General features: G+C 39.4%; 1 protein-coding gene across 2 annotated transcripts in view; it reads left to right on the forward strand.

The window, feature by feature from the left end:
• PLXDC2 (plexin domain containing 2) overlaps positions 1-22,371 on the forward strand; it is a 448,342-nt gene that overhangs the window by 161,119 nt on the left and 264,852 nt on the right. For both annotated transcript variants that reach the window (XM_045463293.1, XM_045463292.1), the window contains exon 2: positions 9,171-9,382. In XM_045463293.1, coding sequence (XP_045319249.1) covers positions 9,171-9,382 — 212 coding nt within the window. The remainder of the gene's footprint in view (positions 1-9,170; positions 9,383-22,371) is intronic.

Genomic DNA, 22,371 nt, shown 5'->3' on the forward strand with positions numbered 1-22,371 from the left:
GAGATTAAGTGTATCAGACATCTGGCAGCCATAATTTAATCGAAGACCCTCAGCGATTTGGGCCCTAGGCATTTGGATGTAATGTTTGACACTGGGCACCATTATCCCAATCGATTCCATCTGGCCTGGTCTGGCTCAAAAGACTCAATTTTTTTTTTTTTTAAGAGAAGCTATTGGCCATGACTAGTCCTTGTTTACAGAATTTCCCATCTCCCTTGGCTGATAGAGTTACACTTTTCATGCATTGAGGCTTAGCTTTTAGTGCAGAGCCCTGATTTTAAAACCAGCCATTCTGAATATAGGCAGCAAGGGTAGTTTAGGACGGCTGATGATAAACGGAAGTGTTAAGGTATTTTTTACCAAATAGTTTTACTTTTTTACTGTGCTATAGAGACTCTAAAGTCTCGTAATACATGAATTTTCACAACTTAAGTAGTAAATTGGAAAAACAAATGCAGACTATTTAATATATGATGGCAAATAGACTAAAACATGTTAACAAGCTACTTAGCCAGCCAGTAGATGATAGGGTTTTTTAAATTATTATTATTTATTTTATTTTATTAATTTTTTTTCAGATGACCAGACCTTTATAGCTGGGAAGGACCAGAAAGGCTATAAAACTGCCCCCTTTCATTTCACAGATAGTAGGAGGTCACAGGTCACATACCTAAAATTTCCATGTGGTTTCTGGGTTCATGATGTTGTGTTTTCTACAGAAGATCTCAGGGACTTCATTAAAAGATAGATTCTCAGATTTAATTAAATGTTATTTACTCTGTTTATAGATTATTTATAAATGATTGTGGTTCTTGTGGAAATGAGTTTATTTTCTAAATCTGATAGATTTATCTGAAACATCAGTGGAAGACCCAAGTTCTTTGATAATCATCTTTTTTATTACAAAACAGGAGGTTAGCAACCCGGTAAAACACGTGTGAAGTCTACTTGAAGGAATTCAGTTTTTCTTTTCAATTTCTCCTAGGCAGTTAATAGAAAATCCTCAACCAAAAAAAAGAAAAACATCAATGATTCATTTTCAAGTACGTCCCAACCTTTCAAGATATAATGAAAATATAATTAATATTAGTGTGCTATTACTTTCTGCTCCTTTTTTTTCTTTAACATTGGTTCATTTCCTCCCTTTTGCAGTCAACCTGATGGGATACCATATTCCTTTTTTGCTTTCAGGTGCTAAATTTTATGGATTTTTGCTTTTTTAAATAGCACATTTTGTCTCATTTATTTTGTTCCCCCTTTTAGATTGTTTCTTTGTGTCATGTCATCAGGGTTCGTGACAGATTGCTAAATTGAGCCCCCAAAAGATTAATCAGGGGCAGATTAGATCATTGTTAAGACCAAGTCTCTGGATTCAGCTCTGTTTACTTTCCTAGTCTATCACTTACCACCTCATATGCGTCAATTTTCTCTTATGTAACACAGTTTACAATAATGGTATGTGCCAAATACATTAATGTATGCAGACGTGTAGAACAGTACATAGTACTCAACTAACCCTAAATGAAAGTTGTTATTATTATCAATATTACTCCTATTATTATTAATTCATTATTAGAAGCCATGCATAAACACCTTTTTTGTAACTGCTAACAAAGTTTTATTCTTTGTACTTATTTTTAACCCTTTAGTAAATATGTAGCCTTACCTTAAACTTGTCCTAAATTTTACTGATGATTGTTCATAAAACTGAGAATGGTTTCCATAGGATACCCTTTTTATGTATAAAATTAAAATTTTTGATTATTTTACTTAATAATAAAATTAGAAAACTATGAATGCCTCAAACTTCTAGAGTCATTCTCAACCTGTTTTCCTCTTTTAACTTAAAATTGTCCTTGTTTCATCTAATTCATAATTTTTCAGTCTCCCTGGGCCATGACTGCATTTTTCAAAGACAGGTGTTGTATTTCTTACTGAGCTCATTAACCGTAAAGAACCAAGATGATAAACGGCAACCCTAAGTGTTGCCAAACATCACCTAACTGACCAGTGAGCTATTTCTGAGTCCAACTCATATCACATAAATGAAATTTGTCTGTTTGGATTTGTTTTCCCAGGGTTTTCTCCTTCCACCCTTCGATCTGGCTACTCAGAAAAGTGGTTAAAATCTTAAGAAGTTAGCTAAGAGATTACACATAAAATCTTTTAAGTCATTGTCTCAGATGAGCAGCAACTTGGTCAATCCTCCATTTACTTATTCATTCATTTGTTATTCAGAATATTTGGGATACTTGTTATATGTCAGTGCCAATGCTTATGATGATAGGACCAGAAAACTGTAAATAAGATAGAGTCTCTGATCTGAAACATCTCAGTGTTGGAAGTCTCTTAGGCCACCCCAGCTTTGGCCATATGCTAGGAGAACTCGTAAGACCCAGCATATGTTTGTATTTATGGCTGTGATTTATTACAGCAAAAAAGATACAAACCAAAATCCACAAAGGGAAAAGGCACTTGGGACACTGTCTGGGGAACCTGGGGCAACTTTCCAAGAGCCCTCCCCAGCAGGAACACATAGGACACCATTAATTTTTCAAGCAACAAGCCGTGATGACACCTGTAAAATATCGTCAACCAAGAAGTTCATTAGAAACTCAGTGCCCAGTGTTTTTACTGGGAGCTGTTCACATATCCACCTTCTGTCTAGCATGTACCAAGATTCCAGACTTCCAGAAGGAAGGCAGGTGTTCATCATAAAACATATTATTTGCCCAAACAGTTTAGCTATGGTGAGCCACTCTTATCTGTTAGAGAATAGCAGGAACCTTCCCTAAATCTAAGTTTCCGGACACCAGCCAACAGCCAGCCTTGCAAACAGCATTTTCTAAGGATAGCTGTCCCAGGCTTGCTGTGTTAACTCTTTTCTGAACAACTATACAATTATACATTCAAGTGGGATAGGCAAAAGTGTGTTTGAAGAGTCAGGTAAAAAGACTCTGCCTGGGGGAGTCAAGGGAAGCTTCATTTTTATCTATCTATCTATCTATCTATCTCTCTATCTATCTATTTAGAGTGTGCACATGCACACATAAGCTGGGTAAGGGGAGAGAGAGAGAGAAGGATAGAGAGAATCCCAAGCAGTCTCCACACTCAGCACAGAGCCCGATGTAGGGCTCAGTCTCACAACAGTGAGATCATGATCTGAGCCGAGATCAAGAGTCAGATGCTTAACCAACTGACCCACACAGGTGCCCCAAGGGAAGCTTCATTTAACAAGAGAATATTTGAAGTGGATCTTCAAGGAATTGTGAGATTGCCCAAAGTCTGGGATGAAAAGGGGTTTTCCTCCATGCAAAGGTCACTATACTTCTTGCAAGTAAAGAGATTGTTGAAAAATTCACATGGTCCGAGCCTAGGGCATGATGGGGGCGGAGTGCAAATAGAGGGGAGGGTGATTGGAACAAAAGCATGGAGTGTTTATAGTTTTGTGGGTGGTAATGAGCCATTAGCGGTTTTAAGCCAAAGAGAGAAGTGAATAACTTTGAAAGGTACCTCTGGTAGCAGATAGAGAAGATTGGAGAAGAAAGAGTTTGAAGACAGTAAGACCAGATTGGAGGCAAGAGGTGATGAGGACATACCCAAAGGCATGTATGTGGGGACTAGAGCATGGAGCAGTGGTTCTCATCCAAGGGGGCTCAAATAATCATGTGGGAGGCTTAAAAAGACTCTGATGTCTAGGGGCTACTCAAATGCTTTAATATCTCTCAACATATCTTGCAACATTGTGAATGCTTTCACTTCTCACTTTCACTTCTGTAGCTGTCTTATTCTGTAACACTGTCAGTCAAAACCTCAAATCCACTATGTCACGGGTTCATTAGTGGACATAACCATGGATATAACCATTTATATAGAATTTCCTCTTTACTTCCACAATAAATGAGATGCAAAGCCATATAAAGGGGTCTACCTTAGCCAGATAATTTTATCTATTTTCAGATGAATCTAGTCATCAAATCTGTTTGCAGTGAACAGTCTTCATGTTTCTGCAGAGGATTCACAGGGGTTCACTTGTAAAGTGTAGATCAAAATGCTTATCAAAAGGCACAGACAGACCTCAATTACATAAGATGCATGTCAATTTATGTAGTTACTTCTTGGTCGTTTGACATGTATTGTGTATGTGATCTGTATGCAAGACATACAACATACGGTTAAGGATGTTTTCAAAGTATAACTATTGGTTAAATGTAAGCTATTTTAATAAAATCATTCAGATGAGACCTAAATATAAACATATCCAGCTCAGCACAGTTTTCTCACCTTTTGTTTTTATTTTATTTTAAATTATTTCACAGTATATGATGGCACAAAAGGGACTTACATGGTTTGCAAAGAATGATAGGAAGATACACATGAGTTTCTTGTTTTTACTCTCGGATTAACTAGACATTATTGGCTTTCATAGTAACGTTAATTTGGAATGTAATGAAGTTGCTTCTTCAGTGATAGTTTATCTGCTATTTTAATTGAATAAAATATCTCAAGAATGTGTTGATTAATTTATGTATTGTCTATATATATATACATATATACACACACATACACACACACAGAAATATGTCTGTAAGCTTTCTCTCATATCCAAAAGAGAGTCTTTAGATATATTTATTATTTCCATGAGCCATGTGATTAACAATTATGGCAAGATATGTTGGAGAAAATTATCTTTGAAAGTTTTCCATCAGTGTCTTAATTAACATACAGTGGGCAGAAAGCAAACAATCTGCTGAGCCAGACTACTCAAAGATCCCTCCTGTTGCTTTTGTTTTCACTACAGCTGGGAAGGGGAAAATTATATTACATATATCCCTGTATCTTGCTTCTGAATGATTCGTTCTGGTGATGATTTAAAGAATAATTTAAAATATTTTTATGAGTTTGAAAGCAAATGAAGTGCCCAGGAATAATTTACAATGTAGATGACCATGCTGTGGTTTTGCCAATTTTTCTCGGTCTTTTTTTCTATAAAATATTCATTCTTGACTTGTTTTATCTTGTCTAAAAAATAATTCTGAAATGAGATCAAAATCTAAGCCAATTTCATACTCCAGTCTTGATGAACCATGTAGGACTGAATTAGGAGCATATAGGAATGTTTCCTCTTAGTATTCATAACATCACCAGGGAAAAAGAATTAGGTCTAAAATAACAACCGAAAGAAAATTCACAGTAGCCAAGCCCTAAAGCTCACAAATTTTCTTATTAAAAAAACCCCTCAGTGCCTTCCTTAGATCCTGTTTAGTCTTTGTAAATACGAGAGCTCGCAAGTAATTGAGTGATAGGTTTGCAAAGTTGAAGGTAGCAAATTCTAGGAGGAGCGAGCGTGTCCATAATGGAGGCAAACCACTCTGCAGCTGTAATAGCTGTTAACGTGACCATGAAGCAAGAGAATAAAAATGATAAAACATCGCTAACAATTGGGGGGGGGGAGGGAAACCCCACCACAACCCCACAGCTGTCTAGGGACTTACTTTGTGAGTACTAGAGTCAGCATATATGTTTGTCTTATACAGGAGGCCTCCCTGTCTGCTAAATTTACTTTCCTCAGTAACCCTTCTGAAGCATTACTTATGAAACTATGAAAACACTATGAAAAGAATTTGACATATTAATCAAACATGCCAAACTTCAACTTATGTAGTGTTAAAAGATAAACTGAGGCATATTAAAAATTTCAAGAGTTTACCTGAGCAAAGATCCATTCTAGTCTGGCAGCCCTGAGCCAGAAATGGGAGCACTCTGAGGACAGGAGAGGGGAGAGACTTTTATGGGAAAAAAGGCAGACACAAAGCAAGAAAACTATTTGATTGGCTTAAGCATTTACCTGATTCAGAAAAGCCTAGTTGGTTGTGTGAGACTGGTTGTCCTTAGGTTTCAATTTCTTTTCCTGGAGGCCTTTACAGGCTTAGGTATGGGCTTGCTTGGGAAGGCTGTTAAGTCACAGAACTAATGATCTTTTTCTTTTAGTCAATTTAACAGTGGGGAATATGGGTTTTATCACCCCTAAGCTTTGAAGTTCCTTTCCATTTGTTCTCTAGGGTAAGAAGGTAGGGAAAAATGAGAGAGGGGCTCAAGGAAGTTGAGAACTAGACTTTCTATGCAGACAGCCCCCCAATGTTAGTTATTTTGTCTCTCACTGCCCTGTGCCAGGATCACAGGGGCTAGCGTGATGTTCCTGGCCTCCAGCCATCATGGGAAGTACCATTTTTTGTCTTGTGTTATAAATCTCTGGAAAGGTAGTGATAACATAAATATCAAGCAATTAATATCAAACAGTAGCACCCATTTGAAAGAAACCAAGAGTTGTTTTGAAATTCTGTTTTGAAGATTTTAATAAAGATTAATTCTTTGAAGTTTTAGGTAGACTTCCCGATTTACATTTTAGAGGACGGAGAAACCTCTGCTTGGAGCTCTTCCCTTTGTGTGATTGTTTTAAAAGCCATTTTTATATCCAGGAGCATATAATCCATTAACTGCATTGTATTTACTACATTTCTTATCTGGATTGACATTCTAACAAGAATCTTGTATAGATTTTCAGTTGCTCTGATATGATTATTTGTATTCAGATAGCCACCACCTTTAGTGCAAGACAAACACACATCTCTAAAATTAACCTAAGTGTTGGGCCAGCAGGTCTTAGCTGGTTGTTATAAAACTGTATTGCTCAGTTTTGTTGTATGCTGACTCATATATTTTTGGTAATGAGGCAGAATATATAAATAAAGCAAATAAAATTGCTTTATGTAGCTTTGCCTAGAACCATAGGTCTTAGAGCCTGACACATCGTCAGGAAAAGCTGTCTGCCTTTGCAGGTAAGGTAGTTTCATTCCCATTTAAAATATAGGGTAACCAAAGCACGGAGTTTTGTAACTTATGCTGGACCCCATATCCAGCAAACCTAACAAAGAATTCCACCCCAGGTCTTTTGAATCCTTGTTCAGTATTTCTTCCATTACTTAATTCTGCCTGGTCCAATCATTTTTGTTCCAAAGAGACTGTTAACAGCTCATTTATCCATCAGTCAGTCAGTCATCAACATTTTTACTGAGCACAGTTCAATGGCCAGTGGGACAACAATGTTAAAAAAGAAACATTTTAGGGGCGCCTGGGTGGCGCAGTCGGTTAAGCGTCCGACTTCAGCCAGGTCACGATCTCGCGGTCCGTGAGTTCGAGCCCCGCGTCGGGCTCTGGGCTGATGGCTCAGAGCCTGGAGCCTGTTTCCGATTCTGTGTCTCCCTCTCTCTCTGCCCCTCCCCCGTTCATGCTCTGTCTCTCTCTGTCCCAAAAATAAATAAACGTTGAAAAAAAAAAATTAAAAAAAAAAAAAAAAAAAAAAGAAACATTTTATATGGTGATGATGACAATACTCATTAGCCATAGTGATTGAACGTTTACTGTGAGTTGGCAGGCGGGGGTGGGGGGGGGACCCATGATCAGCCCTTTGTGTACCTGAGATTTTTCAGCCTTACAACAATTCTGTGAATTGTGCATGGTGCTACATTTTTCTAGCTCTTGGGTTCCTATATGTGGAGCTCTTGGCCACTTGTGTCTTCACCGTTCTTTTAAGTTCATATCTCATGGGCCCATGAAAAAGTCTAAATTACAACACATTGGGGCGCCTGGGTGGCTCAGTCGGTTAAGCGGCCGACTTCGGCTCAGGTCACGATCTTGCGGTCCGTGAGTTCGAGCCCCGTGTCGGGCTCTGGGCTGACAGCTCAGAGCCTGGAGCCTGTTTCCGATTCTGTGTCTCCCTCTCTCTCTGCCCCTCCCCTGTTCATGCTCTGTCTCTCTCTGTCTCAAAAATAAATAAACGTTAAAAAAAAAATTTAAAAAAATAAATAAATAAATAAAAATAAATTACCAACACTATGGTGGTAATATGGTGGTATTTCTCTCTGGGCTGTATCTGCCAAAGCATCAAGCAGTGGGAGATCTTTTAAGTTCACGGTGAAACCAAAGAATATCCTTTCTGTCTAGAAGAATTATTAGCACCTTTCTGAGTTGAAAGGGAAATGTGTTAGACCATTTGTGTGTGATTAGCAGTGGTAGCCTTAACTTAGTTATTAGCGTTCTAAGTAGCTGATACAGTAGTGTAATAAGTCACATTAAATACATTTTGGTTTCTTGGAATGTTCTCATATTGAGGGCAACATCACAGCTATAATTAAATCACTGCTCTCTTAGCCCTTTTTGAACCTGTATCCTGGCAGTTATAAAGGCTGTCAATTCATATCTTTGGGTAATAGTTGTGTAGAAGAAGCCTGTTCTTCTTGGTCAGAAACCGAATTTCCCATACTTGCGATATACCTTCCCCTGCTGACCCACTGAAATGAAAGACTAGGTGTAATGATTAAATCTTATTTTCCCTCCTGTAGTAGCAGGATGAGCTGGGTCAGCAAGGCCAGTCCCTGCAGATGGCTTTAAAATACCTTTGTGATTTGGTCTCTTTGCCTTCCCATCCATTTCTCTAAGTGCCTATCACTGTCATCCTTCACCACCCTGACAAGAGTCCAAGGTGAGATCAGCACAAATGAACAAGAGCCTTTGTGATGCCTCCTGTGGGTGTTGCTTATTAAGTGAGGTGGGCAATGAACCAAATCTGACTTGTGAGCAACAAAGCAGGTTAGCACATTTACACAAAGATCATTCCATATATTATTTAACCTATTCAAATACATTGTTGTCTCCTTGCTGCCCAGCAAAACTTGTGTGAAGGGAATATAAACTCACAAGTTAATAACGTCTGATTTTTATTTTCAAGTGTGCTAAGAATCACTAGGTTTCATTCCTTTGTTTGGATTGTAGCTTATTTTCTCAGGACAACTAGAGAATGTTTATGAAGCGTGTGTGTGCAGAGGGTGGGGAGGGAAGGGAATAAAATGCGTTGCTTTAGGGCTGCACATCTGTTTTAGGGACTCTGCTGGATCTGCACATTAACCATTGTCATGACTTATGGCGTGTTTTAAAATTGCATTCTACACAGAGATGTTCATACCAACTCAAAATATTACAATTAAACAGATTCCGCTGTTATGAGTTAGTTTCCTATTTTCATGACTAGCAGACTTATTCTGCTCTGTTAGCGAGCATGTATATGACTCATAGCAAGTGGCAACTCATCATTGTATTTCTTGTTCAAACAGATTGGCAATATCAAGTTGCTCAGGTCTTCCCACGAACAGAACAGGAAGTCGATGTGGACACGCATGCATTCAGCCATCGGTGGAAAAGGAGCTTGGATTCCCTCAAGGCAGTAGACTCAAACCGAGCAAGCATGGGCCAAGACTCCCCAGAGCCCAGAGGCTTCACAGACCTGCTACTGGATGATGGGCAGGACAACACCACCCAGATTGAGGTAGGTAACTAATCTGGGCAACTGAAATGGATTGATGCATGTATTTCCTGTAAGGCACCCAACTCCCACGTATGTATAGACTGGCCCTTCTGCTCAGTCCAGAGCTTCGGGACTTTTTGTAAGGATCAGTTTAACTCATCCATAAATAATTAGTTGATATTTACTAATTCAGTAATAAATAATTGTAACGATATTAAATAAGTAAATGCATCGTAGCTAAGCCATTTATTTAGTCACAGATGTATTCATTTACTCTAGAAACAGACAAATATTAGCTTGGTGTGGTGATGACCGTGAGGAAACACAAAGGAACACGATACAGCCCCTGCCTGCAAGGAAGTCACTGTGTAACCAAATCATCTCTAGGCTATGTGATACGTACGAGAAAAATACAGGCTATAGCATGGCATGGAGGAGGGAGAGATCACCTGCTTAGGATTGGGGGATGCACCACTGTCAGAGGCTTAGCCTGGGAGAGGGCATTGAGGCAGGGGCTTGGCAAGTTGAGAGGAGCTCACCAGGTTGATACCCTGCCTGGAGTAAGAAAGGAGATTCCCGGCAGAGTGAATTGCCTTTTCAATGGCTAAGTCTTAGAACAGTAGGGCATGCTTGAAGAGTCTCATAGAGTGACCAGCTGTCCCGTTCTACCCCGGACTAAGGGTTTCCTGGAGCGTAGCACTTTCAGTGCTGAAAACAAGACAGTTCTGGGCGAACTGGAATGGTCGGTCACTCGGTGACTGTAAGCAATTCTTTGTTATGGTTGGAGTTATGGAGTGCAATGAGGGTGGTTGGAGTTGGGTTGGATGAGTATGGAAGTTTGCTGAGGGTACATTTTAGGCAGTCTGTAGGGTTGCCCAGAGGCCGCAAGTGTAGTATTACATTGTTTAAGTTTCCATTGTCCTTAGCATTGCAAATCACAAAATAGGCTCCTGTTAGTCCACAGATCTAACAAAAACAAAGAGGTCAATCTTATGGAAATAAGCAAAAACTACCCAAACAAGAATGGAGGCTATTTATTCAGTTGGCCCTAGCAAGAGTCAGCTTCCATCACTTCCCTTTGGTAGAGACTCAAAAGCAGGCAGGGGAGTGGGAAAGTTTCTCCTTTAAAAAAAAAAGAGGAGGCTTCAGGTATGCTCTGATTGGAAGTTGTTGGCATGGAGAAGCTGGAGGTGGGTTAATTAGAAGCAGAGCATCTCGGGCGATCGATTTGGGGACCGTATTTGGGTTTTACTGAGTTAGACCTAGAGACAAAAGATAGGAAAGCTGTCAGTTATTCACCAAGTCCTGATCATTCTGGGCTGAGTGCTGCTGAGGTTGTTTCCCTGGACTGGTTTCTGTAGAGGTTGGGGGTAAGAGTTCTGTTGTCATCCATGGTCTGGCCATCGTCTGTTTGTGTATGCTCTTTCAAACTGTAGTTGTAGTTCTATTTTTTCCTAGGTGACCAGTTCCTACTTTTTTAGGAACCAAACAGCATTCTTTTTACGGTACTGAAACACTCATTATTTAGGAAAAGAACTCCACTTCCTGAAACAGACACTACATAGTTCTCCAAATAGTTATCAAGGCATCATTTTGTTCCTGCATAGCGAAAGGAATCTTCAGAAGATCTGAAGCACAGGCCGTTGGGATTCTGTGTCTGTGAGAAGGCCAGCAATTTTCAAAACCCCTCTCCATCTCCTTGGCTAGCATGTGACTCTGGTGGTCCCTGACTGCCCCAGCCAGGCCCCTCAATAGGCAACAGAGGATGTGCCGGGAGCAGAAGTCATATAATATCTGTAAGAGGCTATTCTGACTCCTGCAGAGTGCCTGCTATTTTGGCAACAGTGTTGTTATAGCAACTCGCAGAGGGCAACATAATTCTTCCCTGAGCACTCTTTAGCTGGGGTGCGACCTAAAGAAAGGAGAGTTGCTCAGAAGCAGAGGTGTTTACTCTCTGTCCAGAACTGGTAGCCTACTGAGATTCAAAGAGGAGAACACGCATTCCTAGAACTCTGTGATCTCTAGGCAGGATGCTGAATCTTCTTAATCATTTGTAAAAGCGAAAATCCCTTTGCTCAGGGATGTATTAACACTCCTCAGAATATAGTCCCGATTGTTACTATACCCATGATTTTGTTATTCAGCCAGTTTTTCTCTTTTCTGCCTTAACAGGGAGATCACATAATGTCAATGGTTTTGAGTCAGTGAGAAAAAAAAAAAAAAAAAAAAAAAAAAAAGGAGGCAGGATGGCAGGATAGTGCAGGTGCAGAGAGGTATATGCTGGATAATCACTCGGTGCTAAGGTCTGCCAGGCACAAACAGTATGGATATCATCTTGCCTTGTCCTGACATCAGCCTAGTGTGATTTGTCTCCAGGTTCACTGGGTAATCTCAGTGACTTTTACATGTGGGCAATTTCAGATTTAGGTTTGGTATTTTTCCTAAGCTCTTCCATTAATGAATAAAGGTATTTAAACCCGGGCCTGCCCAACTCCCCAGATTTATCGTTTCTGCTTGACTTCGCTTCCTCTAATACGAGGAAAAGTAAATGGTACTTTGATTATGTCATGATTTTGGACAATGGCAGTACCCGAATATTGATGAGAAAGTAATTTGGGGGTTTCAGTCTGGCTGGAAGGGGACTTCTCTTGAAGCTAGATTTCATAAAAAGATGACCGCTTTTATTTTTTAAGGGTTTATTTATTCTGATGCGGTTCTGGGGATGATGGAGATTATTGGGGACTCAAGTCCCATAAGTCACTCCTTGGCACACTACCTCTAGTTCTGGAAACAAAAGCCTACATCTGAAACTTCTCTGCAAAATTTATTTATTCTGGCCCTTGAAATGGCATTTTTGAACATTGTTGTGTCTCTCTTAGGGAAAATATTTTTGCCTGATTGAGTTAAACAGAAATAAGGAAGAAAGGAACCAAATGGTTGTGGAGTGGCTACTCTGTGCCGGGCATTATGACAAGGTCTTTCTTAGGAATAAACATTTTGATTTATGTCGCTTAATACAAGCAATGAGCATGAAAGACTACGTGTGCTTTTCCCTTTAGATGCTTCCAAAGTTGATGTCAAGAATCTGAATGGTTTTGTCCCAGAGCCCTGGCTGTAGCAGTGGCTGTTAAAATGATCTGTATCCCTGTGAGACTGAAACCACCCAGAATGGCATTCGAGCACATGTCCCCCACTTCTGCCGTCGTCTAGACTTGATATCCCACTCTCACCAAAGACAAAAACAAAAGACAATAGCATACTTACTATTCTGGCACAGATTCATTCAGAAATAAACAAAGGCTGTTATTTTTTAAACTTGGTGACAGTATATTTTCTAGCTCTGCACAAGAGCAGATAATAGAGGGACTGTAAAACTTAGTATCTCAATTACAGAATTCTTCCAGTAGAAATTTCTTGTTGTCATCATTTTCTTTCTTTTTTTTTTTAATATTCCCCCCATGAAGATATATCGGTTTTGAAACCGATTATATTTCCTGATGAGTGAGTAGGAACTCAACAGTTGGCAAATGCCTCTGTTGGTCTGACTGTTGATTTATGAAAGACCTTTCTTCTTGTACTTTCTCTGTTCATGTGGACATATGACCACGTGGCCAGGTAAGAACAATGCCTTCTTACGATTGGTAGGTATTAAAAGCAGTCGCTCGTGTGCTACTTTTTGTAATTACTTTGGGAATATAAGGCTTCGAAGCCTTTCAGGTAAGGTTGAATTCCGTTCATGATTCAACTTTGTTCGAGCAGCATTCAGTGAATCCCATGACCCCAGGGGCAGGTGCACGGACAAGCAGCACATAAGTCTTCACCTTGTTGCTGGCTGTTTTTCCTCTTGGCTGGCACAGAGCTCTTGAAGCATCAGTGGCATTATGGAATGGGGAGGCCCTGAGCAGTGAGAATTATTGACCTTCCTGAAGATCAGATTCGTCAGCTGACTCCTTGTAATGGTGCTGGTAATCTATAGTTCTTCACCTTTAAAGAAATCCAACACAGATTCTTTTCTAATACCCTGAACCTGAACCACACATGGAATTTTTATCAGTAATTTACATGCAGTATTTTGAGCTTCATATTCCCTCTCTTGGGACAATGAAAATGTTTCTGGAAAGGGTTGTCAAGTGTGATTTTTTTTTTTCCTTGCCTTGATTCACAAGCACTGGGATGACTTAAAGAAGGGGATATTTACAAATAGGAATTATGGATCCTATAACTCCACAATCCAAACCGACTCAGAAATTGTGAGCCAGTCCGCTGCCTCTCGGGTGTTGCGCGTGTGGCTGGACCACAGGCCACCCTTTGAGTTGCAGACAGTTAGACCACAAAGCGGATTTAGCTGTTAGTTTTGAAGACGTAAATGTTCTACGAAGCCTTAGATTAAATTGTGCCGCCTACCAGCAGCATGTCTTGTGGATTTCTCATTGTGGTACCAAGTTCAAAATTGCAGGCATATCCGGCAGTTGTATCATCCCTGTTCACATTAAAGCTCCTATCTGAGGAAGGTACAGTTGAGAATGGTCAGCAAATATGTGTGATGAATATGGCTAAAACCCAGAGGCCAACTGTTTTTCTCCAAAATGCATATGTGGAAAATCTTTCTGATCTTCATCGATAGCACATGTCAAATTGTGTCTGCCCCTTCCGTTTACAGATTCTATAATAGGTTTCTCTAAAAAGTTAGCAATTGCTAACTGCTGCACACAAGGCTATTATATGTGTTCTAATATTTTATTGCAGTCCGTAACTAAGCAATCTACTTGAAAGGAAAGAAGTTGCTGGCAGGTACTTAATCTTGCTTGGGGTTGCTTTGATGATTGTATTACATAGAAACAGGCAAATTCTGTAATGCCCCATGTGGGCAGACTCTTCCTGGTATCTGTGCAACGCAGAGAATACATCAGAATATTCTTGGATAATGAAAATCTTACTGCTTGTGTGTCTCAAGTCTAAGTAAGCTGTCTCCATTTCAGAGGCCTGGCAATCACAATAATGAATATAAATATAGGGTGATAATAAGACACATCATCCCATTTCACAGAAATAGAATAACGAAAATTTGCAGAATACTGCCATGCTCGTTCTTTCCTCGGGCCGCTTTCCCCTCAGTGAACTCAGAGAAGATAATAAATACTTATACATGTGAAGAATGTGATAGTGCAGATTTGTGACATTTTCCAAAAGAAAGAAAAGTGCCACCTGAGATTGAATAGCTATGCTACTATATTTATTATGGATGTGAAAAGCTGTTGTAGATTTTTTTTTTTTAATGAGGCATTTCCATTTTAGGAGGTCTGAACTTCCAGAGGCTTCAGTATGTGGTTGTAGAATCAGAAAGCTGTGTGAAGGAAGTACTAAGATTAATCCTGGAGAAGCACACTTACTTGACTCACGAGTGAATTGAAATTTTCCAAAGGCCCTGTCGGTGTCAGATTTGGTTCCTCAGGAAATGAGAAAGAAAGCATTGTGAGGGTGTGTGATTGAAAAGGAGAAGTACTGAATAAGTTAATCAGCACCCAGAGGGAGACCCTTATTCCAGTAGAGAGTCGGGATTAATGTAGAGACAAAGTGACATCCGAACCATGTGAGGAAGAGAGAGTTACACAGTAGCCAAGCATCAAGATATTTCTAGACAGAGTTTTGCACGGATAGGCAGGGGCAAAGACCTAAACTCCCTTTTAGACTGTGTGTCTTAATCTGTGCAGGCCGCTAGAGCAAAACTACCACAGACTGGGCAGCTTAAACAACGAACATTCATTTCTCACAGTTCTGCAGTCTGGAAAGTCCAAAATCAAGTTGCTGGCAGGTCTGATGAGAGCCCACTTCCTCGTTCATAGAGAGCTCTCTTTCTGCACTGTCCTCACATGGCTGATGGGGTTAGAAAACTCTCTGGGGTCTCTTTTATAAGGGCCCTAATCTCGATTCATGAGAACTCCACCTTAACGATCTAATCACGCCCCAAAGGCCACCCCTCCTCATGCCATCACATTGGGGATTGGCTATTAACATATGAATTTGGGGGGCGGGGAGGACACAAATGTTCAGTCCATAACACTATGCCAAGGAACTGCATCCAAAAGCCCAAATCTGAGGGGTGGAAAGATGAATTACATCTAGATGAGAACTGTTGTGAGGTAAGATGAGATAGCCATTAGAGGAGAGTTATGGGTGAAGGTAAGAATTTCAGAAATACTTAGATTTCTAATCATCAACCACTGTGACCAAAGCCTTGCCCCACCTTCTGGTACTCCCTTGACTCTGAGAGTCAGTTGTGGATCCCTGTCATTCCCTTCCCTGAGGGTGACCTGTTACACCCTTGCCACCACCCCCCTCCTTTGGGCTGGAATTGGCCTCAGGTCTTCAACTCTGTGTTGCCAAAGGTTGTGTGCTGACAACAAAATCTATTTTAATTCCTTCTGTTTTGGTAATAGGCACAAACACCTAGCTATAAACTTCTGATTTAATCCCATTCGGTTTCTTCTGGAATATTGACAAGGATTTTTAGTCTTCCAAGAAGAACACGCACTGGAAATAGTAGATCAGGCAGAATTCACCTGCAATTACCTCTCATCCTCTTAAAAGATGATGAGGATTAAAATATAGCATCATAGATCTCGCTCAATTATAGATTATTCTTAGCTTGACATGCCAGCTCTTTATGGAAACAAGAATGAAAAAAGAGCCATAGCTGTCCTTCAAAGAGCTCCATAAGGAATAACTGAATTATCTCTATGATGCTTCACTGTTAGCTAATTGAGTTTATTTGCAGTCATGGCATGGAAATAGTCTTTGGAGTGATACACACAGATTGTAAAATTATTACGTGTGGTAGTCATATAATTTATTTTCAGAACAAGAATTATGTTTTAGAGTGAATAATATTCTTGTGATCTTCATTTACAAAGAACAATACCCATACTTACCCTCCCCCCCCCCCCCCCGCCAAACCCCTTAGGTTAACTAAAAAAATACTGCAGTTTTTCCTACCTCATTTTCTATTCATGAGGACCCTGCCATATCTTCTGCCTTTCTTTGTATTATCTAGGGCAGTAAGGGGAGACTCCTAATAGAGGGAACACCAGGTAACTGTTTAGCAGTTGAAATTTTATTATATCATCTTGCAATCATATTTTTCCTCTTTATCCAGAAAAACTCCCCATGGGACGTTTAAAATACACTTTTGTGAAAATTATTATTTCAACATCAAAAATCATAGTATTGCTTAATGTCATAGGTCTAGATCTTTATCCAGATTGATTTTTAAAAATCATGCTGAAAAAACAGGTGAATTGTTTTGGTAGTCCGGAATGTGTCCAGTCTTTACATGTTGAGCAAAGGGCTCAAGGTGAAGGAGCCAGTGACCACTAAGTATGGGCTGGAAGTCAGGATCCGCAAAGCCAACAGATGCGTGAGTCCCCTGTTCTCTGGGCAGCCTATGGAGAAGTATCCCACCGTGGGACAGTGCTCCAGGCAGGGCTGGGTCCCATTTGCTTTTCCTCTTTATTGGACAAGCATGAGAGGGCATTGCACAGAGGGAATAAATACTCAAAGATCAAGCACAAGCAGTCCTGGCTTACCTGCCAGCTGTTTAGGAAGAGCCAGGACCCAGGCTGGGCTTGCCAGGTGCAATGGAGGATTGAGTTCAGGTTGAGCCCCTCTCCTTGCAGGGCGTATAGCCTATCTCCTCAGCTATGTAGCTTCTGGGCAACAAAGAGACAACTTCTGGGGTCATTCACTGGACAGTCCCATTTTATATTAATGGATTATGTCTTAAGGACTAATTTTTTTTCTGTGATTTTTTTTTCAGAATCAGAAACAATAATAAAGTGATTGTATCTCAAAGATTAAATAGGTCCAAGTTGGCACAGGCATGTCAACAACATGATTTTTTATGACTACATCTGGGGAAGTACTGGGGCCACTGCTTCTTCCCAGGAAGACATGTAGCTTAATGAATCTGCCAGCCTCTGTGATGGAAACTTACTTAATTTTTAGAAATACTAATACCAGTTATATATACTAAATCACACCAAGTCTTTGTCATTTATTTTACCTAACAAATTAATATGCACTTTACAATGTAGCACCAATGCATTGGAAAAATAAAGACTGTAGGTCTTGGGTAAACAATGACGTTCTGTAACTGTATGTGATACCTAAGTTTCGGTGGACCTTTGTCAAAGATATCTCATGGGTCTTTGCCAAATATTGTGACTCAGATGGAAGCAGTGTTACGTATAAACATTACATATAATCAACCATTGCAAATATAGGAGACACTGGGGCACCTGGGTGGCTTAGTTGGTTGAGTGTCTGACTCTTGATTTCAGCTCAGGTCATGATCCCAGAGTGGAATCAAGCCCTGCATCAAGCTCTGCACTGAGCTTGGAGCTTGCTTAAGATTCTCTCTCTCCCTCAGCCCCTCTCCCCTGCTCATACTTTCTTTCTCTAAAATATAAAAAAAGAACAAATATGGGAGACGCTTAAAATTTTTCTGACTATTACAACTTAGGGTATGAAAACTTGCATTTTTTTTTATTTTTTAGCAATAATGTATAATACACTTTGCTAAGTATTCAAGAGACTTTTACTTCACCTTGCATTTCTGAAGTAGTTTTAAGACAGAGAAGGGCCTCTTTTTAACAAAGCATGCCTGTGTATATTCATATTCATTGCTTTTTGCATTTGTCATAAAGAAATTTGCTAATGTGGCACTCTATACTCGATTAAGGAATGCATCAAATATATGAAGGTCCTTTTAAGAAAGGGTGGTTAGCATTCAGAATGAAAAGAGGCTGCTTTAATTTTCTTTTTGTGTATCCCTGAAAGAAAACCTTTCTGTTCATGCCCCAGTGATGCATAGATGTCTGGATCTGCCTAGAAACAAGAGAGGAAACAAAGCCCTTGGGAACAGTTGGTTTGAGCTATTTTCTATATGGTATTTCAAGCCTGAGCTCTTAAATTGAAATAATAGTTTGGAATCCATGGCACTAAATTGAATGAATGGATTAAACACTGCTGAAATTATTTCTCTTTTAGAAGTAATTTCTAGCTCTTTTGTAAACGTCATGTATTTACCCAATCCCCAGCAAAAAAGCAAAGCTAGGGGAAACACTAACATTCACCTTTTAGACAATCTATCTATCTATCTATTTCCATTATTTTGGATTCTCAGTACTGATCCCATTTGGGACCAACAGGATTTGAAAGAAAAACTTGCAAAGTAAGATTCTGTATGTTTAAGTTAAAAATTCACTTAGTCACAGCATCTTTCATTAAGGGGGTCTTTTAGGTACTTCCAAAACTAAAAGCATCTCATCTGGTGATGGGATTTTCTGCCTAGAAAATGTAATGCTAGTAACGCTTCCTAAATTTTTAGGGTTTCATGAATTCTAGCCTGGAAAATTTTATAATTTTCAAAGATGAATGCAATGATTTGTGATTATCAGAGTTCTCTTCTCTAATAACATTTTAGTTTCTGATATTCTAGGTTAGACTCTGCACAGTGTTCATATTTGAATGCAAATTTTTATTTGTTCAGTCACTTAAAAATAGCATAGAGTAAAGTATTGTTTAAAATTTCATGTTCTGGGGCCACCTGGCTGGCTCAGTCAGTAGAGCATACAACTCTTGATCTCGGGGTTGTGGGTTTGAGCCCCATGTTAGGGGTAGAGATTACTTAAAAATAAAATATTTTTTTATAGTTCACATTTTTATTTTTATTTTATTTTTATTTATTTATTTATTTTTATTTTTTTTCAATATATGAAGTTTATTGTCAAATTGGTTTCCATACAACACTAAAATATTTTTTTTTAATTTCATGTTCTGAAAATTTTTACAAAGAACGTTAACAAATCTTCCCAAAGAACTTAAAAAACAGGGGACACCTGGATGGCTCAGTTGGTTGAGCATCCGACTTCGGCTCAGGTCATGATCTCATGGTTTGTGAGTTTGAGTCAACACAGAGCCTGCTTTGGATCCTCTGTCCCCTCTCTCTCTACCCATCCCCCACTCTCTCAAAAATGAATAAACACTTAAAAAAAAAGAACTTAAAAAAACAGTGAATCTGTCCATTATAAAAAGTATTATACAACAATCTCTTATCTTAACAATGAATTAGTAGCAATTATTTTCTCTTTCTTAAATACCAATGGAACAAAGAATGACTTGTGGTCTTTCTCTGTCCATTGAGTAGTAAGATATCTCTTTATTATTTTTACAAGTGAATGGGATTAATCTTTACCAGAATAGAAGAGTATCCTATTCAAATAGGAAAAATGCAATCCAAAGAATAAGAAAACAACTTTATGAATATGTTTAGAAATGTGCCAGATCAGGGGCGCCTGGGTGGCTCAGTCGGTTAAGCGTCCAACTTCAGCTCAGGTCATGATCTCACAGTCCGTGGGTTCAAGCCCTGCGTCGGGCTCTGTACTGACAGCTCAGAGCCTGGAGCCTGCTTCAGATTCTGTATCTCCTTCTCTCTCTGCCCCTCCCCTGCTCATGCTCTGTCTCTCTCTGTCTCAAAAATTAATAAAAACATTAAAAAAAAAAAAAGAAATGTGCCAGATCAAAATAATAATTCCCATTAGAAATTTTTCTCACAAAATATTTAGACAAAGCTTTGTATATACACTGGTCCTCAAAAACCTTGTGGAAAATAGTGTTTTTGCTTGAAACCTAAGAAAATAATCAATACATTCAAAAGCCCTCCCTTCCCTCCTGCCAACAGCCCATCAAACAGGAGTCGGCTTATGGATGACTTAAGACAACTACAGTTCAGGTATTCGTTGGTCCACAAAGAACTGAACTGGAGGGGTGCCTGGGTGGCTCAGTGGGTTAAGCATCCAACTTCGGCTCAGGTCATGATCTTGCAGTTTGTGGGTTCCAGCCCCACGTCGGGCTCAATGCTGACAGCTCAGAGCCGGAAGCGTGCTTTGGATTCTGTGCCTCTCTCTCTCTCTCTCTCTCTGCCCCTTCCCCACTCGTGCTCTGTCTCTCTCTGTCTCTCAAAAGTAAATAAAAACATTAAAAAAATTAAAAGAACTGAACTGAACTGGAAATCAGTATCACTTTTGCCATGATGGTCAAAATGTTATTTTGCCTCATTGAATAGGTTTGCTTGGTCTAAGCAGATGTAGAACGTATTTGACATGCATTGTTTAAGCATTTTTTTTTGTCGCTGAACAATCATAACTGCCATTTGAAGGATTTTTTTTCAATTTTGCCTTGTTAAGGTGTATTTCTTACTTTGTTATTAAAAAAAAAGAATGTGATATATTCTTCATACAACCAAAGTCATTTGCATAAAAGGACAAAAGAAAAAAAATTCTGCATTTTTATGTTCTTAAGAAAAATGTTTAACCAACTTCAAAGGTAATTATTTTTTTAAGTTAGTGAACACTTGTGAATACAAATTAGAGTAAATGGTAAATGACTGTGGGACTGTCCTTCCTGATTTCCTATTGACTTCTTAAATGTTGGTCATAAAGAATCTAGGAAGAGGAAATGATTTCCTGCTTTGAAACAGTCCCTGAAACAAAGCAACGAGTAAGTTGACAGCATGGAAGCAAAATCTGGGACAAACATTAATTTTCTCACTTTGTTCCTTTTTATTCTAGCAGTGCTTTCTACTTCGTGATCTTCTGTCTGCTCAATAGCCACTACACCAATGTATCATTGTCCTTCTTTGATCTGCAGTTGCAAAATTAAAATTGAAGAATTTGACACCATAGGTAGTAGTTTTAAATTCCGTATGTGTAGGCAAAGTTGCTATACAGTGGAGATTTTTTAAAAGCTTATAACTAGGGGCGCCTGGGTGGCGCAGTCCGTTGAGCGTCCGACTTCAGCCAGGTCACGATCTCGCGGTCCGTGAGTTCGAGCCCCGCGTCAGGCTCTGGGCTGATGGCTCAGAGCCTGGAGCCTGTTTCCGATTCTGTGTCTCCCTCTCTCTCTGCCCCTCCCCCGTTCATGCTCTGTCTCTCTCTGTCCCAAAAATAAATAATAAACGTTGAAAAAAAAATTAAAAAAAAAAAAAGCTTATAACTAGACATTTTGGTAATTTGTAAATGTATGTAATTTGTGTTATCTATGCATGTTTGTGTGTATGTGCATGTAGACATATGTGTATGCACATCATTCCTAATCATGGTAAGTAAAAGTCACCCTCTGTGGGGGAAAATGAAGGGTGGCTTGAATAGCTCCCTTCTACCTTACACTTATATCCTTTAATTAAGTGTCTTATTTTCCGGAGCAATACAGCTAGCATGTTTTTTCATGGTGACAATACAAATTAAACAGCTACCTGGAGGACTGGCCAACATTCCCTTTTCCTTCAGTGAATACTTTAAATATGCTCTTTATTTTTTAAATGTTTGTTTGTTTCTTTGTTTGTTTGTTTAGAGAATGAGCTGGGGAGGGGCAGAGAGAGAGGGAGAGAGAATCCCAAGCAGGTTCCATGCTATCAGTGCAGAGCCTGATGAGGGGCTTGAACTCACAAATCATGCGTTCATGACCTGAACCCGATCAAGAGTTGGATGCTTATCTGACTGAGCCACTTCTGCATCCCTAAAAACACTTTAGATTATGCCTTGGAAGATTAGGGGAAACAGTAGAAGAAATCAAAGCATAATGAGTTTTTCTAAATAATGGGGATCAGAAATTATGAAAAATGGAAAGGAGATATGATGGTAGGCTTAAGATAATGGGGCAGCTCAAATGGGACTCCCCATTTCTCTCTTTCCTCATGGACCCCTCTCAGCACATGCACGTAGACTTTATGAGGCTTGTTCCTTGGTTTGTTTCAATCACTGGGTCCCTCTTCTTCCTTAGTGGCAAAGTTGCCATCTCAACCAAGTATTTCTCTTGACTAGAAACTCACATACTGCTAACAGCTTGTGTAGTCTAAATCCATCCTCCCATGTCTCCGTTCCTGCAAGGCCATGGGAGAGGTATAAAGTAAATATTCTTCTAGAATAAGTGCAAAGGCCTCTCTATTTAAAGCA

This window comes from Leopardus geoffroyi, chromosome B4 (genome assembly GCF_018350155.1).
Source record: "Leopardus geoffroyi isolate Oge1 chromosome B4, O.geoffroyi_Oge1_pat1.0, whole genome shotgun sequence".
NCBI classification, from domain to species: domain Eukaryota; kingdom Metazoa; phylum Chordata; class Mammalia; order Carnivora; family Felidae; genus Leopardus; species Leopardus geoffroyi.